Source organism: Zingiber officinale, chromosome 6A (genome assembly GCF_018446385.1).
Source record: "Zingiber officinale cultivar Zhangliang chromosome 6A, Zo_v1.1, whole genome shotgun sequence".
Classification (NCBI taxonomy): Eukaryota; Viridiplantae; Streptophyta; class Magnoliopsida; order Zingiberales; family Zingiberaceae; genus Zingiber; species Zingiber officinale.
The window spans coordinates 129,049,175-129,067,287 of record NC_055997.1 but is presented as its reverse complement, the minus strand read 5'-3'; the positions used below and the strand labels follow the sequence as shown (position 1 = coordinate 129,067,287).

Genomic DNA, 18,113 nt, shown 5'->3' with positions numbered 1-18,113 from the left:
TCCCTACCAAGAATAGTACAATCAAAACCAAGAGCTTCAAAATAATAGTAGGAATAAGAATATATAGAATTGGTCTTTTGAGCTGATAATTAGGATGAAATATATGTATGAGATCTTTCCGTACTATTTCACGACCACCCCTAACTTTTGAATACAAAATTAATTTTTTTAATATGGGCCCACCTGATCATGTGGGTAAAGAGTTACTTACAAACTAGTTAATATATATATATATATATATTTTTATCTGAATCCCAGTATGGGCAGCTACTCGCACTGGGTGTAAATTAGCTTTGCCCCAAGTTCAACACGTTGTTACTGATTTCTTAATATCAGCAATAGATTATTGCAGCAACATAAAGAGTTATTAGTCTTCTGAATATCGACACTTAAATTTTGAAAAATCATAATTTTTGACTGAGATTGAATTACGAGATGTAAAATATATCAAATCAAAGCTTGTCCAGAGATTTTCGATTTGATATATCATGTGTCTTCTGATTCAATTCAAGTCAAAAGTTATGATCTCTCAAAGTTTAAATCAGTAATACGTTATTGCTAGTTTCTTATAATCAACAATATGTTGTTTTGGTTTCTTAATATTAGCAACATGAAGACCAACAATAATGTTGTTGTTGACTTAAATTTGAGAGATTATAACTTTTAACTGAGATTGAATCACAGGATACATAATATATTAAATCAAAACTTATTTAGATATCTTTGATTTCATATATTGTGTATTCCATAGTTCAATCTAAGCTAAAAGTTATGATTTTTCAAAATTTAAGTCAACAACACATTATTGCTGTATAGAAATGAAGTTGGAAGCTCACTATAAATGGTACAATGATGATACTCACTATCTGACATCATAAATAAATATGATTCCCCTATGTAAGACAAAATTATTATTATTTTTTAGAATGTCTTAAGTTCATTAGTCACTTTTTGGACAAAAATAGAGATTGACCTATAGATGTCTAAATGACTCAAAATAAACTCAATAAAAAATAATTGTATTACTATAAAAAAACATCAATTTACAATTGTCATATAATAACATTACAACAATAATAATAACAACAGTTCTATTAAGTTTTATAACAACAACACACATTATAACAACACACAAAAAGAACACAATAATTTATATAAAACAACAATTAATAATATACATCAATAATAATTATGTAGACAACAACAATAAAATATTATGAATATTCCTCTTTTTAAAAATTCATAGTAAATCAACATGCTTGCAATTATACTGGTTAGGAAGAATAAAGTTCTCCGTATCATCCAATGAAAAATTAAGTTCTCTAATTTTTTTTCAAATATTCTAGATGATATTATAAGATATTTTAAGTGATTCTCCTTGGTATGTCTTTGTAGATTCAGTAGCCAAAGATTAGACTTAGAAATATAAAAAGACAATGAAAGTATAAGGGTGTATTTGTTTTGTGCATTTTCCATTTTCATTTTTTGAAAATGCGCATTTTCTAGAAAAAAGAAAATGACTTTTAGACATTCTCTATTTTTTCATAAAATTTTATCTATTTTTTAGAAAATAGACATGGCAAATATAAATCAAATATCATTTTTCAGAAATGCACATTTTCCAAAAAATAAAAATAGAAAATGTATAAATCAAACTCACCCTAAGGAATTTAGAAATAGCATACTAGAAAAATTTAGAGTCAATATAAGGAAAACTCAAATGGAAAATAGAATGTTAATTTGCATATAGAAAATTAATTATTTTCGTTGAATATCATAATAGATAAATTTTTTAAAATTTTTATAAATTATAAGTAAGACAAGTAGAATTTATCACTTTACATGTTAAATGATTGATATTCATTACTTATAAATAACTAATGATATAGACTTATAGTGTAAATTTAATAGGCATACTATTGAGTAAGATTGATAAAATGTATACATAGTTTTATTTTTTTTCTTAAAAAAAAATATAATCTCACATTCATTCTCCTTCATCTCTATCTCGGTGAATTTCCTCCATGGTGTCTTGATATTTTATCAAATAGCTACTCGTTAGAAAAATAGAATCATCCTAAAACACATAAAATTTTAATTTTTAATCCGAAATCAAAAATTTACTTTGCCACTAAGGATGCTCCGATACTCCTATGACCAGAGTCACACTTTGGTGAAAAATCGATGAAGTTAATCTCATCCTCTAGAAGTGCTCATTTTCCTCCTCGCATGATCGACTTTTCTGACTTGTTGGGTTTGACCTCTGACAATAACAAAAAAATTAAAAAAAAGAGATTAAATGTTGAAAAATAATATATATATAACCTCCAATGTTCGTTTTAAAATTGACGGAGTTGATCACTATGAATCGGTCTAAAGTTCAACCTTGATTTAAAATTATCGTCAACTTATCGTGTATCTTTGTACAGTTGGATAAAGGTGAAGAGATGATGATGGTCAGCCATCAATGATTTGACAATAGAGGAAATAAATATCAAAGAGAAGTAGTGAGAGATTAAGTTTTTTTTAATAAAATAAAATAAACTAAAATAGAAGAGAGGTATTATGGAAAAGAAAATTAGAAGGGATAGGTATAATTTGATCCGTTTCAAAATGGGTATATATATATATATATTTTTGAGTAGTATGTAAAATCAGATATGTTGTTTGATAAATTATTCGTAAAAAATTTGACCCAACCTTAAAAAGGAACACCTTTTAGTTTTTTTTTTTAAGGAAAAGGATGTATTTTTATAGTAAAAATATAATGTAAGAAAATTCTTAAAAATCGTTAAATTTAAAGACGTTAAAAAAATCGTTAAATCTGAAGCATTTTGAAACCCTTAACAAGTTTAATTTATGTGAGAAAGTCCCAAGTCCGAACTCCTTCATTCCCCATCCTTTACGCCTCTCTCGGCCGCCTAGGAGGAATCATGGAGAAAGAAGCGACAAAGCTTTCCTTCTCCTTCTCCTCTTCCAAGCCCTCATCTCGCCCCCCAGCCTCCAAGCTCACCCGGCCGCCTACCAATGATTTCGGCTCGAAACCCCAATTCGTCACCATCTTCGATCCCTCCGCAGTCCCTAATCCCGACGACTCCAAGCTCGTCATCGCCCCGATTCCCAACGCCTACAGCAGCCCTGCCTTGAAGCGGATGAAGAACCTCCTCCCCCTTCCCACCGCCGATGACGACCCCTCCGCTGACACAACCACCCGCTTTGTCCTAGACACCTCTACCGGCGACGCCCCTGCTGGGAGCATCCCGTATGGGCTCACCCTTCGTTCGACCGATGAATCCAGATCCCACCGAGAGGAAGGGGGCGGGTCTGGCCGTGGACGCAGCCGTGCCCAGGACGAAGATTTTCGGAGATATAGGGAAGATGTGAAGGATCGGCCGGAAGAACAAAGCATGGAGGCTTTCGAACAAGTCAAGGTGGAGGACTTTGCTGCCGCTGTCCTTGCTGGGTATGGGTGGAACCAAGGCCAGGTGATTGGACGGAACAAGAATCTAGCTGACACCAATGTCTTTGAATACAAGAGAAAGGGTGGATCTGAAGGTCTCGGATACAACCCATCTACGGGTGATCCCAAGAAGAGAAGAGGCTCTTGGGTTGTGGAAGGCTCAAAAGAGAAAGCAAGAGAGAAGGAGAAGGTACTCAGGGTTATATCAGGCAGATATATGGGTTCCAAAGGAATAGTCTTGAAGAGTTTTGAAAATTTTGAGCTTGTCTTGAAGCTGCAGAGGAGTGGAGAGGAGGTGAAGCTAAGTCATGATATGGTGGCTGAGTTGGGATCAGCGGAGGAAGAGAAGTTCCTGAAGAAGCTTAAGAAATCAGAAGATGAGTACAAGAGTGGGAAGAAGGATAACAGGAAGAGAGAGGAGAGGAGGAGCATGGAAACAAGAAGAGAGGACAAGAGTAACATCGTGCAGCAAAGCACCATGAGCACTGATCGTAATGGGGTACCCAAGGTCCGATGGCTTACAAGTTATATTCGAGTCAGAATAATCAGCAAGGATTTCATGGGTGGAAAGTTGTACCTGCAGAAGGGTAAGGTGATTGATGTGGTTGGACCAACAACCTGCGACATTTCTATGGATGGAAGCCAAGAATTGGTACAATGTGTTGGTCAGGACATCTTGGAGACAGCTCTGCCTAAGCTAGGAGGATCAGTGCTTGTGTTGTATGGGAAGCACAAGGGAATTTTTGGAAATCTAGTAGAGAGAAATGCTGAGAAAGAAACTGGAGTGATAAGGGAGGCTGGTAGTCATGAGTTTATCAAGGTTAAGCTGGATGAGATTGCAGAATATCTTGGGGATCCAAGCTACCTTGGATATTGATTGTTGATTTCATGACAACATGGAGATGGGCATAGCTTCTTTCTTGACATTGGTAAGACGAGGCATTTCAAATCATTAAACTTATGCTTTGCTCGCTAGTACCTAAAATAAATGTTTGGTAAGCATCTTATATTTGACCATGGACTCAAAAAGGATATCAAGTGGAGAAAATATTGCTAAAATATGCTTATTCCATTTTATTTATTTTGATGTGTGTATATACTTAGCGCAACTATAAAGTTGTTGCCATGTGACTTTGAAGTCACAAGTTTGAGTTGCAAAAACAACCTCTTGCAAAATGCAAGGTAAAGTTGTGTACAATAGATCCAATGTGATCCGACCCTTTCACGGGACCCCGCATTGGGAAAGCTTCGTGTACCGGGCTGCCCTTTATATATTGAAGCATTTGAAGATGGATCACCTCATGAATCAACTTAGCATCTAGTATTTTTGCATCACCTCCGTAACATCTACATTCTTTTTGTCAATAAGTCTCTTCTCTTAATTATTTTTCCTATTATAAATTATAAATTATTATTTTTTTGATTAAACTTAATTATACTATAATGATTGACTCATTGTCTAGTGCATCCTTAAAGATATTAAGTTGCATAAAACTACTGAACTAGCGAGCTGAATCTACGCAAGTTAATGAAGGTGAATGCTTTCTACATTCATATCTGGGTTTATGTGCTGCATGGAAGTACTTCATATGCAGATGCATGTGCTATTGGATCGATGGTGAGGTTAAGGGTGGGTAAATAGCTGATTGCTCAAGTACTTTTCTCATGCCTACAATTAAGTTAGTACGTAACAAAATATAAAACATTTAATGTAAGACATAAGTAATCCTAACACTTAGTTGTTATGTGGTTCAGAGCCCTTGGTTCCTACTTCACAGCTTATGTTTCATCAGTGAAACACTCACAAAAATTGTCTATACTTTCTCCTTTTTGGATGCCTTTTGAAGGTGGAGAAACCCTTACAACCTCTCTTTATAATGAATAAGAAGATAAACAAATAAGTAATACAGTGATTACAACAATAAGAAACAATACAAGATTAAAGATCTCTTTGGTTTTGCTTTCACTTGCTTTTGATTTCTTTTAGTTGTGTAAGATTACTTAAGATTGTTGCCAAAAACTCCTATTGTTTTCTTTCTTATACCCTACTATTTGATTTCCTCCCTTCAATTGATTACTAACATACTCCAGTCGATTGTGCTCATGACTGCTTTAGCCTTTTGTCTGCCAATGGATAGATAGTTGAGTCATCTATGTCTAATCGTGTGCTTGGCTCCTCAATGGATACTTGAATTGATTGATCTTCTATCAACCAATCAATTGATTTTGTCCTAGTTGATAGACCCACAAACATAAATGTTTTGTTCATTGGTAAATCAGCCTGAGTTGATTGCCTAATTCACAATCATTAATTAAGTGAATTAATTTTTTAGTCAGCTGGATCATCGACTCCAACCAATTCTAAGGTCAAGTTTTCGCTTAAGTCAAGTCTTCCTAAAACCTAAAGTATCAGTCACTCATAGACACTCGTTTCACTTAGACTTCCCTACCCGGAGGTCATACCTCTAGGACTTCCTTGTTTTGCCAAGAGACTTACTTTTGAGGGACTTCCTGTGCCAAGTGACTCTGTCTATGGGACTTTCTTGTATGTGTAGTATTGGCCAACCTTGACCTAGAAAGACTTTCACTTGCCAAGAGACGTTGCATTTGCGACTTTCTCTGTCAAGAGGCTTGCCTTTGGGACTTCATCAACCTTCATTTACTAAGGCTTTAACATGTCAATAGGCCTCTCTTTTGGAACTTCCTTTGCTAAGAGACCTTGCTTTGACACTTCATGATTTGTCTAGTATCAATCAACTTGACTTACTTGAACTTTCACTTGCATACCAAGACTTCTAGTTGCAACCCATGTTTGATCTTTTCTTCTGCAAATACTTTTACTTTGCCAATGCCTATTGGACTTTTCCTTTACCAACACATGTGGGACTTTTCACTCCACAAACACTGAACTTTTTTTTTTGCCAACACCTATTCTACTTTTTCTCTATCAACACCTATTGGTTTTTCCCTATTATCAAGTGTCTAGTTAACCTTGACCCATCCAGTTGGACTTTATCCATGGTCAAATATCCAATTTATCTTTACCCACTTCATACACCATGTACACTTAACACATTATCCTAACTTAAACACTTGAATCAAATAAATACCTTTGACAAAAGATTTACCAAACAAACCAAACAAGTCTAATACCACCAAGTTGGACCATAATTGTACTAACATGTGTAGCTATGCCAAATACCTTTTTTTAAAACAATACTTTGTAGAGCAAGATTATTCTAGTTTCTGGTTCATGTGGACATGTTAATTGGTAGTTTTTTTTTTTTTGAAAAAAAAGTAATTTAAGCTGATTTCCAAAATGCGAAGTGAAAACTAATTTAGTTTGAAAATTTCAAGTGGCTGAATCAATTTGAAAATTTATTATATAAAAAAGGTAGATCCGCTACCTTAGTGGCCCCCCTAGTGCCGGCCCCACGGATATGGAGGGAGGTTCATGCAGGTACACAGGCCATAGGCATGAAAATTTATTATATAAAGACTTTACATTGTGTTGAATACATACTAGCAATGGCTAATAAAGCATTAAACTTTCTCTTTGATCTATTTCCTTTTCTTTCTCAATTGAGGTGATTCAAAAATTAGTTGTGTAGCATCACTTGTGCATGAATCAAGATAAGTAATGTTACATACTTGTGAAATTTGTATAGATGCATGAGAGGCAAATTGAAGTTCAGGGATGAAGTTTGGCAAAGTTTAGGGCATCAATAGTTGTACTCTTAGGCATTAGAGGTGGATGCAGCTCACGTGACATTTGATGATTTAGTTTTTCGTTAATGAATGCCATGAATGGAGAACTAAATCTGAAATCCTTAAGTAATCAATTTTCAAATCTGAGTTTTTTCCCTGTCCTAATTTATATTTATCAATTTAGAAGTTACTTGGAAAACCTATGTTAATTCCTTTGGTTTGATGTCTGGTTCTTGATGAGACAATAATGAAGTTAGAAGAGCAAAACTTTGTGTTTTTTCATTCAGTTTGGTATAAACCTACGGATGTTGGAAAACATGCACCTATTCTGTATCTCTTTCCTATATGGTTGTTTCTTCGGTCTAAACAATATTTCTCGTGCTGGTATAACAGCTCAGTTCACAATTAGTAGCTATATTATTTTCATTTCCACGTTGCCAACTACTTGTACCATTATGCAGGTTCAAACTTGGAGGAAGTAAATTGAATTTCAGCTGCAATTGTGTGTTTCTTTGACAGTTTTTCGGAAACACTGCGAATTTGTTTCACCAGCATTCTATTTTTAAGGCTTGTTGATGTTTCCATGAACACTATATGCAAAATCTCGTATGGATAACATTAAGAAGTTGAAAGAGAAGACATTGTTCAGTATTTATTGTTGCTTGCTCAAGAGCACACATGATAAGGAAAGATGTCTTGTGATTCTTTGGGTGGGAGAAAATTGCATAACATGTTATGGCTATTACGTACCTTAATGCAACAAGCTCTACCTTCAAAAACCTATATTCATTAGCTTCTTCTGGGTTTGCCTCTTGGACGGCATGATTATATGCCCCAGTGGAAGCCACTAGTTACTCCCACCTAAGTCTTGTAGCTGAGAAGTTTTCTCTGCACACTTGTTTCTGTGTGCAAAAGTTGTATAACTCTACCAACAGTTGCTTTTCTTGACCTCTTCATGGAACTTCAAATGGTTATCAATATCTCAGCAGCCACCGTAAAGAAATCTGGATTCATAGCATTTGTGTTTTTGATATGTCAAACATGAAATAATTGCATTCATGTATGAGGAATGAATAAATTGTTTTTTTAGAATTTGCATGAATTACATGTATAAAGATGATTGTGAGAGCCAAGAAACTTGTTTCCATTTAATTAACCAGATGTTTTTCTTGTGAAACATTTCTCATTTACTAGTGATGAAGATCCCACATCTTTAGTTTCTTTGTTTTGTTTTGTAAAGATTAGATGGAATGCACAAACTTTTCTTAAAATTTACAAACTTTGAACTTGCCATTTGATTGTCTTAAATTGATTGTTGATTGTCTGGGTTAATCAAGTATTGAGTTATTATCTTGTTTGACATTTTTTTTGTTAACATTTATAGGATATGTGACTGGATCCTCTGTTGTAATATACATATTTCAGCCTGTGCACTACTAACCATTATATAGATATGTTTACAGCGCTCCTGATGTTTTATGGAATACAACATTACTTATCCTTGGCTGGTTCTCTTATTTTCACCCCTTTGATCATGGTACCGGCCATGGGCGGTACTGATGTAAGACAATTTTTTCAGTGTATTAACATTTTACCACAAACCTAACAGATGTAGTGTTAGAATTGATAATTTACACTGGAAGGAGGAGACAACTGCTGTCATTTCTACAATGCTACTAGTTTCTGGCGTTACAACAATAATGCATTCTTATTTTGGTAGTAGGCTTCCACTTGTCCAGGGAAGCTCCTTTGTATATCTGGCTCCTGCCTTAATTATTAATTCAGAGGAGTATAGAAATCTTAATGAAAAGTGAATTTCTGCCTCCTTATAGATAGACAATACTGATAGACATTTTTTTTTTTTCCAATTACGTCTTCCACTCTTCTAGTTAGACTTCCTCTCTAGATTGGCATTTTGAATCCTGAATTTTATCATACAAATAGATTGTGGTCTTGATTTAATTGGTTTTCATTTAATCTGACTCAAATCATGTAGTTTAATTTGATATTTGGTTGATTACTTGGTTCAATCAATGCAGGAGTTAAATGTTGGCCCTCAATAAGAAAAAGTATGCCCAATTTGTTGTTAAATGCTGGAAGTTAGTTTACTTGTCGAACACTGCATTTTCTCTGTTCTATTGTTTGATTATCATCCAAATCTCTTTTGATTAAATGCAGAAGTTTAAACATATAATAAGGGAATTGCAAGTGGCTGTTGTTGTTGGTTCGGTTTTCCAAGCTGTTTTGGGCTATAGCGGCCTCATGTCACTTCTTCTAAGGTATTTTATAAGACTGCTCCACTGCTAATTTTCTATTACGTGTATAGTCTTTCTTTTTGTATTAGGTTGGGTCTCCCATTATTGGTTGATCTGATAAATACTTTAAAATCAGAATTACATTTAATTTATTAATTTAAAATCAAATTTTAATTTTATTAATTAATAGAACGAGTTAACCAATTAAATCAAATTCTTTATTTCAATTTATTAACTAAAAATGTACAGTTCAATTTAAATTTAGTAAAATTAGTTAAAATTGATTAATAAATTATTTAAATTAGTCTAACTAGATTAGTTAAATTTAAACTAAGTTAAGTTAGTCCAATTAATCAATTGGTGTTAATTAAATTTAATATTAATTAAAAGTATTAATTAAATAATTCAATTAATTAATTATTAATCAAGTATCAATAATCAATTAAAATTTTGAATCATTAACAATAATTAAAGTTATGTATTAAATTAATCATTGTTTAATTATATATTAATTGCATTAACCTAATTAACTACGAACTAAATAAATACATAATTATTTTGTTAAATAATAATTTAAATTTACTTAGTAATATCTTCCTTTATCAATAGTTTAACTAACACTTGAGAAGTGGGGAGCCAGGAGTCTCCTATTTACACTTGTGTACCATTTTCTATATATAATTGGTATTTGTCCTAACTATTTGGTGTGGCTATATGATTCCTATCCCTTCATTAAACTTTATGCAAGCTATATCACTGATAATTATTCCTGGACACTGACATTAAATCGTCAAGCGGACTAGAACCATGCTTGTAGTTCTTGCCAATATTCTGATTTTATTTCTCCCTCTCTTTGACAGGAAAAGTTGGTGCTCTCCTAGCTTCTATTCCGGTTGCATTGGTTGCTTCTGTTCTATGCTTTACATGGGCTTTGATAGTTGCACTTGACCTTTCTACTTTCTAATATACTCAAACAAGAAGTTCAAGGAATATGATCATTGTCGGATTCACCTTATTTATTTCTCTATCCGTCCCTGCATATTTTCAACAGCATGAACCAAATTCAATTCTCATTTTGCCAAGCTATCTTTTGCCTTACGGAGCAGCATCAAGTGAACCAGTCCATACAAGCAATGAGGGGGTAAGTTTGACATCCCTTTTGTTGGCTATACACTACTAAGCCTTTCTTATGACAGCACTATTATTGAACTAGTGGTTCTGAGCACCATTTCACACCTCATTGTGATACAAGCTGTTTCAATTTGTTAGATTACTTAATTTGAAGGGAGACATTTTAGTGACAACAGTTAGTTTAAAATACAGAAAAGTTATTGAATTTGGATAACGATTCAATGGTCTTAGCCAATTGTTTGTTTGGAATCATATCAATCTTAATAACTATGCTGCTTTTTCCCAAAATATGCCATTTTTTTTTCCAAATTCTATCAGAAGTGATCGTATTTTTAAATCCCACCCACTTCCTTTACTACATTACTTGTATGGCTACATTTAATTGACTTAAAATGTATGGTATTTAATAACATTATGAGAAATGCAAGTATATTTCCTCTTCCTTCAAGCACAAAACTTGGGTCTCTAATTCTTGAAAATTCTTTCTAATTACACTATAGGTGCCATTATTTTCTTTTCAGAGTTGGTATCAAACAAGTTTTCAGTTCGCACATTTACTTGTATTCAAGTAGCTTGGTTGGCATGGGATCATATCATTATTTCTCTTAGACTGTTTGAATGGGAATTTTCCAAGCAGCAATCAGATAAAATAGGATCACGAGAAATTCCATTTTATGCTTCAGTTTCATCTTTAACTTGGTTTCTAATTTTTGCAGTTCAATTTTGCTCTGAATGCTCTTTTATCTCTTAACATGGTGGTTGCACTCATCATGGTATTCATACTCGACAACACAGCGGCTGGTAGCAAGCAGATACATATGGTCAGACAGAGGTACACTAGACTTCGATTCGGCTTCTCTTGAACCATATGCTTTGCCAACAAATGTTAGACCCTTGTTCAGGTGGGCTAAATGGGTTGGTTAGTGACCTGATCGATATATGAAAAGTTTTATCAGCCTTTCTCCGGGTATTACATTACTCGAGATTCTTACAACATGAGCATATTTATGTCGTTCTTCCAGACAAGCTGAGAGTGGATATGGGTTTCTTGTTTCCTAATACAAGACTAGCTGTTTGAAGAACAAGTTTCACATGACAGTTGTAAATGAGAAAGGTAAAGACAAAAGAGAGAGATTGATATTGATTTTTATCTATGGTTTCTTTTTCAATTTTTCTTTTCTTTAAAAGAAATTACTTATTGTTCTTTGATACTAATGTTGTAGATGGAGTGGATAATGATCTTTAGAATGCACAATGATCTTTATTATTTTAGACGATATAAAACAACCCATGAATACACTCTCCTAAAGATAAATCAACTCCTCCCAAATCAAATTAAAATATATGGTAGAAATTGTAGGCAAATAAGCAATACACTCTCCCGTTCCTCTACGGATGGACTTCAACATTTTTACGGTCCCAAGGAGTGTAAAATTGGATCTCCCGACCATTAATCGGCTGAACTGGCCTTGCGTTTTCCTCTGCTTCCTGCAAAACAGAGGAAAGAAGACTGATGTAAACGAATGCTCTGTTAAAAACATTCTCATGGTAATTGAAGCTTCTTACATCATGCACGGCCTGTCTCAGCAAAGCCGTTTGCTCCTTCGATACAGTTCTTATCTGACAGTCATCAAAATACACGATCAGCAACCAGAAACATGAAATATTTTTATTCATGGCGAGTGAATACCTTCCCACTGATGGTCCAAACAACACCTTGATCACAAGGTGGGGTGGTCAGAGAGCCCATGTATCTGTAATACTTCCTACTTCCTAATTCGATGTGCCTTGGATCCATAAGACCCACTGCTCTCTCCCCTTCTCTTATATCTGCTATTTCTTCTATATCTTCCATTAGCTGTAAGAAAAAAGAAAAAATGGGTGAGGAGTCTGTTTATAAATATGTTCCTGATATTTGAGAAGCTCCAAAGCCCAAACCTCCGAGAGGAAAGTGTCTGGTCGTCCAATTGTGTACATGATGCCAACTACAGCTACACGTTGGTCTGCTGATACATGCACCATATGCAGTTCCATTGCAAATCTGCATGAAGTTGAATAGACTCGAGCTCAAACATCAGAAAAGCAATGACATGTTCCCATGAAGAAAAGGTACAGTTAGAGTGAAAGGAGGACCTCTTCCCGTTAATACTATGCTCGGATGGTGAGTGCCAATGGCACTGTCGAAGCTCATAATCGGTGCCGTTGATGTGAATCGTTCCTGCTCCTTCCTCCCATTCCAACTGCATGCATCGATCGAGCATAATAGATGCTCCTGCTTTGTTTACAAAATAAACGAGAAAGAAAACGATTTGAGAGATGCATACCATGATGTCATGGCCGCGATTCCTCAGCGTTGCATTGGACGCCCTATAACTCCTCTGGATTCTGCCTAGTCCAGGGACGACATGGACCCTCTCGTGTAAGAGGTCGATGGGGGACTGCATGTCTCCGTTGTTGCACAGAGCCCATTCCTGGTGTATCTCTCCCCAGTGGTCAGGACCATTTGGGCTCCCTACCACGTAGCTGAACTCTCTCTCATCCTCTACACCCAAAAAAAAAAAAAAAATTATATCCCAAAGCTTAGAACGGAGACTTTAATAGTAGATGAAAACATGACATACCAACTTCTTGAGCAGTAGCGAAATGGCTCCAAGGGACGAGGAGGACAAGAAAGAGGGCAGAGAACAAGAATCCTTCAACTTGTCTCATCTCTAGCATGGCATTGATCGTGTTTGCAAGAGTAGATTGTGGAGGTTTTAAAGCGACGAGCTTGGGACATACAAGTCAACAACGATGTCGTCGAAAGGAAGATGCAGAAGAATGGAATGGGGGATGCGTTTCAAAATGAATTTAGAAAGGTGGCCTTCATGTTGAAGACACATGTATCTTTCTATCAAACAAAAAAATTGATTTGGGTTCTCAGATTTTTCAAACAACGGTCTATGCCGGCAGAGATCATTTTTCAACGGAAGCTATCAAATCGAACTATTACAAGTTTTATCATTATTTTTTCCATTAGAATAGTGTATTCCATTACGTGTAAGAGAAGAATTGATTGTGTTACCCCATAGAAAGTATTGTAGATTCATCCTTCACATAATTTTGGTGTAAATGAGACTGCATTTTTAGTTTTTTTTTCCCCTTTACAAGGTAGGTGAGTGTAAACAGAGGAACAATATAAAGACTCAAGTTGTTTTCCTCATGTTTCTTCTAGCTGACGATGTGAACATGCCAATCTTTGTCTTTGGCTTACAAGACAGCATTGATATTTTATGAAGAAACATATTAATCTTTTTTACTAAACATGTGCATTCAGCTCTGGCTGCTAGGCCAATAATTTCCTTGAAAATTTCGTCATGACGCTTAATCAATTCACCCCCACCAAATCTACTCTCTCTTTTCTCCATTTCAGCTTAGAAAAGAAAATATAGTTGACTGTTCTTGGTTGCTTGAGAAGGCAGTCTTTATTTCGAATTCGTTCTATTTAGAACAAGTCGATGCGATTTAGTTTGAGTTTCCTCAGCCTTTTGGGGTCAAAGAGTCTCTTGCAAAAGTCAATTATGCTTTCTTTTCTCCTAAATTCAAACACCGACGAATGAAATTAGAATGAACAGCTGATTTGTACTGGAGTATCGTTCAAACTGCTGCTGTATAATATCAGATCGATGAAATGATAGTTAGGCATTGAAAACCATGTTTTCCAATACGATCACTGAGATATAATCAAAAATATATAGGAAGGAATCCTCACTGATATATGATAGAACACAACAGAAATGACGAGGCATATTTTGTAGGTGGAGAAGTAAAAAGAAATACGATCGTTCTTCTGAAACTTGTGTGATCCTAAATCCAAGCCATGGCGACTGTCGAATCAGTTCACTGCAACCGTTTAAGACCATTTGAGAAGTGAGCCTCAAACACATCCATCTCAGTCTTGGGCATCACCAGACCGATCTCCACTCCGCCGCTCTCATCTCTGCTCTCCGACACCGAAATGACTCCTGCCTTCGATATCGACGGCACGTCCACCTTCACCGGCCTTCCCCACCCGAAATCCACGTCGTAAACCTTGAACACCGGAGACCCCGCAACTCTCAGCGGCTTCCCCGGGATCGCCTGGTACTTCTCCGGGAACTTGTCTGCGTCCTTCAGTGGGTCTTCCTTAAACTGTTCGATGGCTTCCCTGATGATTCGAGCCGCCGTCACCACCCCATCTTCTCCCGCGAGGTCGATGGCCTTCGCATGGGCGAAGTTACCAGTCGTGCAGTTGCCGAAGTACTCCGCTGGTAGCGGGGGCTTAATCCGCTCCCTGCAGTTTCCGGGGAACACCATGTGCGCAGTGCTGTCCGCGTTGTGCCCTTTCGCTTTGACGAGGGAAACCCACGCGTAAGCGTAGGTCGCCACGATGTTGGAGCAGCGGAAAGCGGAGTCGTTCACTTTGGAGGAAACCATCTCCTTTAGCTTCCGGAGGTAGTCGGCGGTGAGCGTCACCGTGCCGATGACCAGGTCCGGCGGCGTTAATTGGACCCTCGTAGGCTTGATCTTCTGCGCGGCGGCGGTAAGGGTGCTGAAAAATTTGGAGTACGCATCATTAGGGTTCGGAACTGAGCTCCGGTCGAAGGAGGGCGGCGCCGGCGCGGCCTTCTCGCGTCCGGAAGCTGTACAAGCCCACGACGACACGAACCGAGTGGAGCTTGAGCCGTCGCAGGCCGAGTGGTCGACGGTGACGGCCAAAGCCAAGCCTCTGTTTGGGAACAGAGTCACCTGCACGGCCATCACCGGCCGCTGGCCATCGTCTGTGGTCTTCGGCAGCTGCGGACTTAATGGTTTTATCCTGGTGTATTCGCGTGGGTCGTTTCTCGAGAGGTTGTCGAAGTCTCCGTCGTGCTCGGCGATTGCGATCGGAACAGAGTCGCCCTCGGCGTAGTGGAGCTCGAACTGGCTGTGGCTGCCAGGAGTAGGGCGGATCTTTCCGGCAAGGGGGTAGAAGTCTTGGAGGGTGAGGGAGAGGGCGGACTTAAGGGTGGGGAGGTGGGAATCGATGAAGTGAGAGGTTGAGTGGGGGAAAGAGTAGAAGAAAACACGTTGCACGGGCCCGGCGTAGAGCCAGCTTATGTCGAAGAAGGTGAGGGCGAGGGAGGATTCTGGCACCGATCCCGGCGGAGGAGCGACGCGAGAGGTCTCGAGGACTCGGAATTCCATTGGCGGTGATGGCAATTTAGAGATTGAATCGGAGATGAAGCTTGACTGGTGAGCTGATGGCCACTTTTCCATGGCCGACGACATTATAACTACTGCGAATGAATGACAGACGGCGGCAGACTTGCAATGGGAAGGAGGTCAATTTGTAAGAAAAAAATAGAACGGGAGCCAGAAATAAATAATACGAGAATAATAAAATTTATTATTCATTAATATTTATCTTTAATATAATATATAACGTTCAAAAATACTTGATTAGTTAGCTAATTATTAAATAATAGAATTATTCTAAAAATATTTCTGAGAATAATTATAACTGTTAGAATAATCTAAATACTAATATGATTTGATTTGATAATTTGATCCGGTCAATTTTAATAATTTTATTTTATCTCTTTTACCCTTCGACAAACTCAACGGGAGATCTCTGACATTGAGTTTGCTTGCTAACTTGTTGAAATGTTGTCTGGATAGTGGCTTAGTAAAGATGTCAGTGATTTGATCTTCAGCAGAAATATAAGAGACAGATAATCATTGAGTTGTCACACGTTCATGAACAAAATAAAAATCAACTTCCACATGTTTTGTACGAGCATGAAAGATTAGATTTGCTGTAAGATATGTTATTCTAATATTGTCGCACCAAATTTTTGGTACAATATTTGATGCAAGATGAAGTTCAGAGAGAAGTGATTGAAGCCAAATAATTTCTGACGTTGTATTTACTATAGCTTTATATTCTGCCTCAGTGCCTGAACAAGATACCGTAAGTTGCTTTTTCGAATTCCATGAGATAAGATTTCGTCCAAGAAATATTGCATATCCACTAGTAGAGCGTCTATCTTCAGGAGAACTTGTCCAATCCGCATCACTATATGCATATAAATCTCGAGACGATTGGCGATATAAAAGAAGACCATGTATAATAGTACCTTTGAAATAGTGAAGTATTCTTTTTACATTATCTCAATTTTATTCGATTAGAGCATACATGAATTGACAAGCATGACTTACCACAAAAATAATATCAAGGCGTCTGATAGTGACATATTGTAAGACCCCAACAATACTTCGATAAATCTGTGGATCAAATAGAGCAAGAGAGGATGAAGTTGGAGAGTTATTTATAGCAATTGGTGTAGAGATCGGACGTGCTCCATCCATTTTGGCTCTTTGAAGAAGTCCAGTAATGTATTTGCTCTAAGAGAGAAGATAGACATCCTCATGTGGAATAAACTCAATACCAAGAAAAAAATGAGCAATACCCAAATCTCGAGTAGGAAATTCTTGATTGAGAAGGCTTAATAAAGTTGTGATACCCTTGTGATCATTTCCGGTTATTAGACCGTCGTTCACATAAATAAGAAAAAATATCATATATCCATCATTATATTTGTGAAATAGAGACGAATCAGTCTTTGATCCAGAAAATCCTTGAGCTTGTAACCAATTAGATAGTCGATGAAACCATGCACGAGGAGCTTGTCAAAGACCATATAAGGATTTCTTGAGTTGGCAAACATGAGATGGAAATTGTGGATGAATGAACCCAAATGGTTGCTCCATAAATACAATTTCCTCAAGATGACCATGGAGAAATGCATTTGAAATGTCCAATTATCGTACAAGCCAATTAGAACTAACAGCTATTGATAATAATAGTCTGACAGATGTAATTTTGATGACTAGGCTAAAAGTGTCATTAAAGTCAATACTTGGTTGTTGACTAAATCCTTTAGCTACAAGTTGAGCTTTGTATCTTTCAAGAAAACCATCAGCTTGATGCTTAAGATGGAATACCCATTTAGAGCTCACAACATTCATTGAGGGAGTGCGCGGAACTAGAGTCCATGTTCCATTGCGAAGAAGTGCATCAAATTCTGTGCCCATTGCACTACGCCAGTTTGGATCCTTGTTTGCTTGTATAAAATAGGTTGGTTCAATAGATTTTGAAGAGACCATTATGATAGATCGTTTGAAGCGATAGAGGGGGGAGGTGAATATCGCGCTTTTTAAAACTAATCTTTTCTTTTATATCAAAGTCGTGCACATCGGAAAGTAAAAAGAGACAGATTGTTTATTTCGTTCGGAGCCTAGCTCGACTCCTACTCGAAGGCTCGCGGTCCTTGACCGCACCGGTGAGCAAATCACTATAACTCTTCTTTCCGAAATTCTTCGGAAAGAAGCAGATCGTACAATAGAGCAAGATAGTAACACCCTACTATCTTGCCTAAATGAATTACAAATGCAAGCTTAAAATAAAATTTTACCGACTAATAAAATGGAGATGTAGCTTAGGTCGGCACTTCCGGATGACGTAGCTTGCTGCATAGATGAAGACGAGACGATTGTAG

The 18,113-nt window shown here is 36.8% G+C and overlaps 3 protein-coding genes across 8 annotated transcripts; 1 reads left to right on the top strand and 2 right to left on the bottom strand.

Moving 5' to 3' along the window:
* Nucleotides 1-2,858: 2,858 nt before the first annotated feature.
* Nucleotides 2,859-11,723, top strand: LOC121998054 (protein MOS2-like). 6 transcript variants are annotated; one of them, XM_042552787.1, is made up of 5 exons: nucleotides 2,859-4,389; nucleotides 8,632-8,729; nucleotides 9,347-9,447; nucleotides 10,284-10,564; nucleotides 11,271-11,723. In XM_042552787.1, exon 1 carries the CDS (start codon nucleotides 2,934-2,936, stop codon nucleotides 4,335-4,337), a length of 1,404 nt encoding a protein of 467 aa, XP_042408721.1. In that variant the 5' UTR covers nucleotides 2,859-2,933; the 3' UTR covers nucleotides 4,338-4,389; nucleotides 8,632-8,729; nucleotides 9,347-9,447; nucleotides 10,284-10,564; nucleotides 11,271-11,723. The 6 variants fall into 6 exon arrangements, with proteins under 6 accessions (XP_042408721.1, XP_042408722.1, XP_042408719.1 ...); XM_042552788.1 differs by having other exon boundaries at nucleotides 8,620-8,729; XM_042552785.1 differs by lacking the exon at nucleotides 8,632-8,729.
* Nucleotides 11,724-11,790: 67 nt separating this feature from the next.
* LOC121998055 (alpha carbonic anhydrase 7-like) lies at nucleotides 11,791-13,305 on the bottom strand. The gene is made up of 7 exons (XM_042552789.1): nucleotides 13,176-13,305; nucleotides 12,879-13,096; nucleotides 12,688-12,794; nucleotides 12,493-12,595; nucleotides 12,245-12,412; nucleotides 12,121-12,174; nucleotides 11,791-12,042 (listed from the first exon to the last, which is right to left on the bottom strand). Exons 1-7 carry the CDS (start codon nucleotides 13,270-13,272, stop codon nucleotides 11,944-11,946), a joined length of 846 nt encoding a protein of 281 aa, XP_042408723.1. The 5' UTR covers nucleotides 13,273-13,305; the 3' UTR covers nucleotides 11,791-11,943.
* A 1,128-nt stretch (nucleotides 13,306-14,433) lies between these two features.
* On the bottom strand, nucleotides 14,434-15,843 carry LOC121995321 (phenolic glucoside malonyltransferase 2-like). The gene has a single exon (XM_042549090.1). The coding sequence runs from the start codon at nucleotides 15,841-15,843 to the stop codon at nucleotides 14,434-14,436; it is 1,410 nt and encodes a 469-aa protein (XP_042405024.1).
* Nucleotides 15,844-18,113: the final 2,270 nt, after the last annotated feature.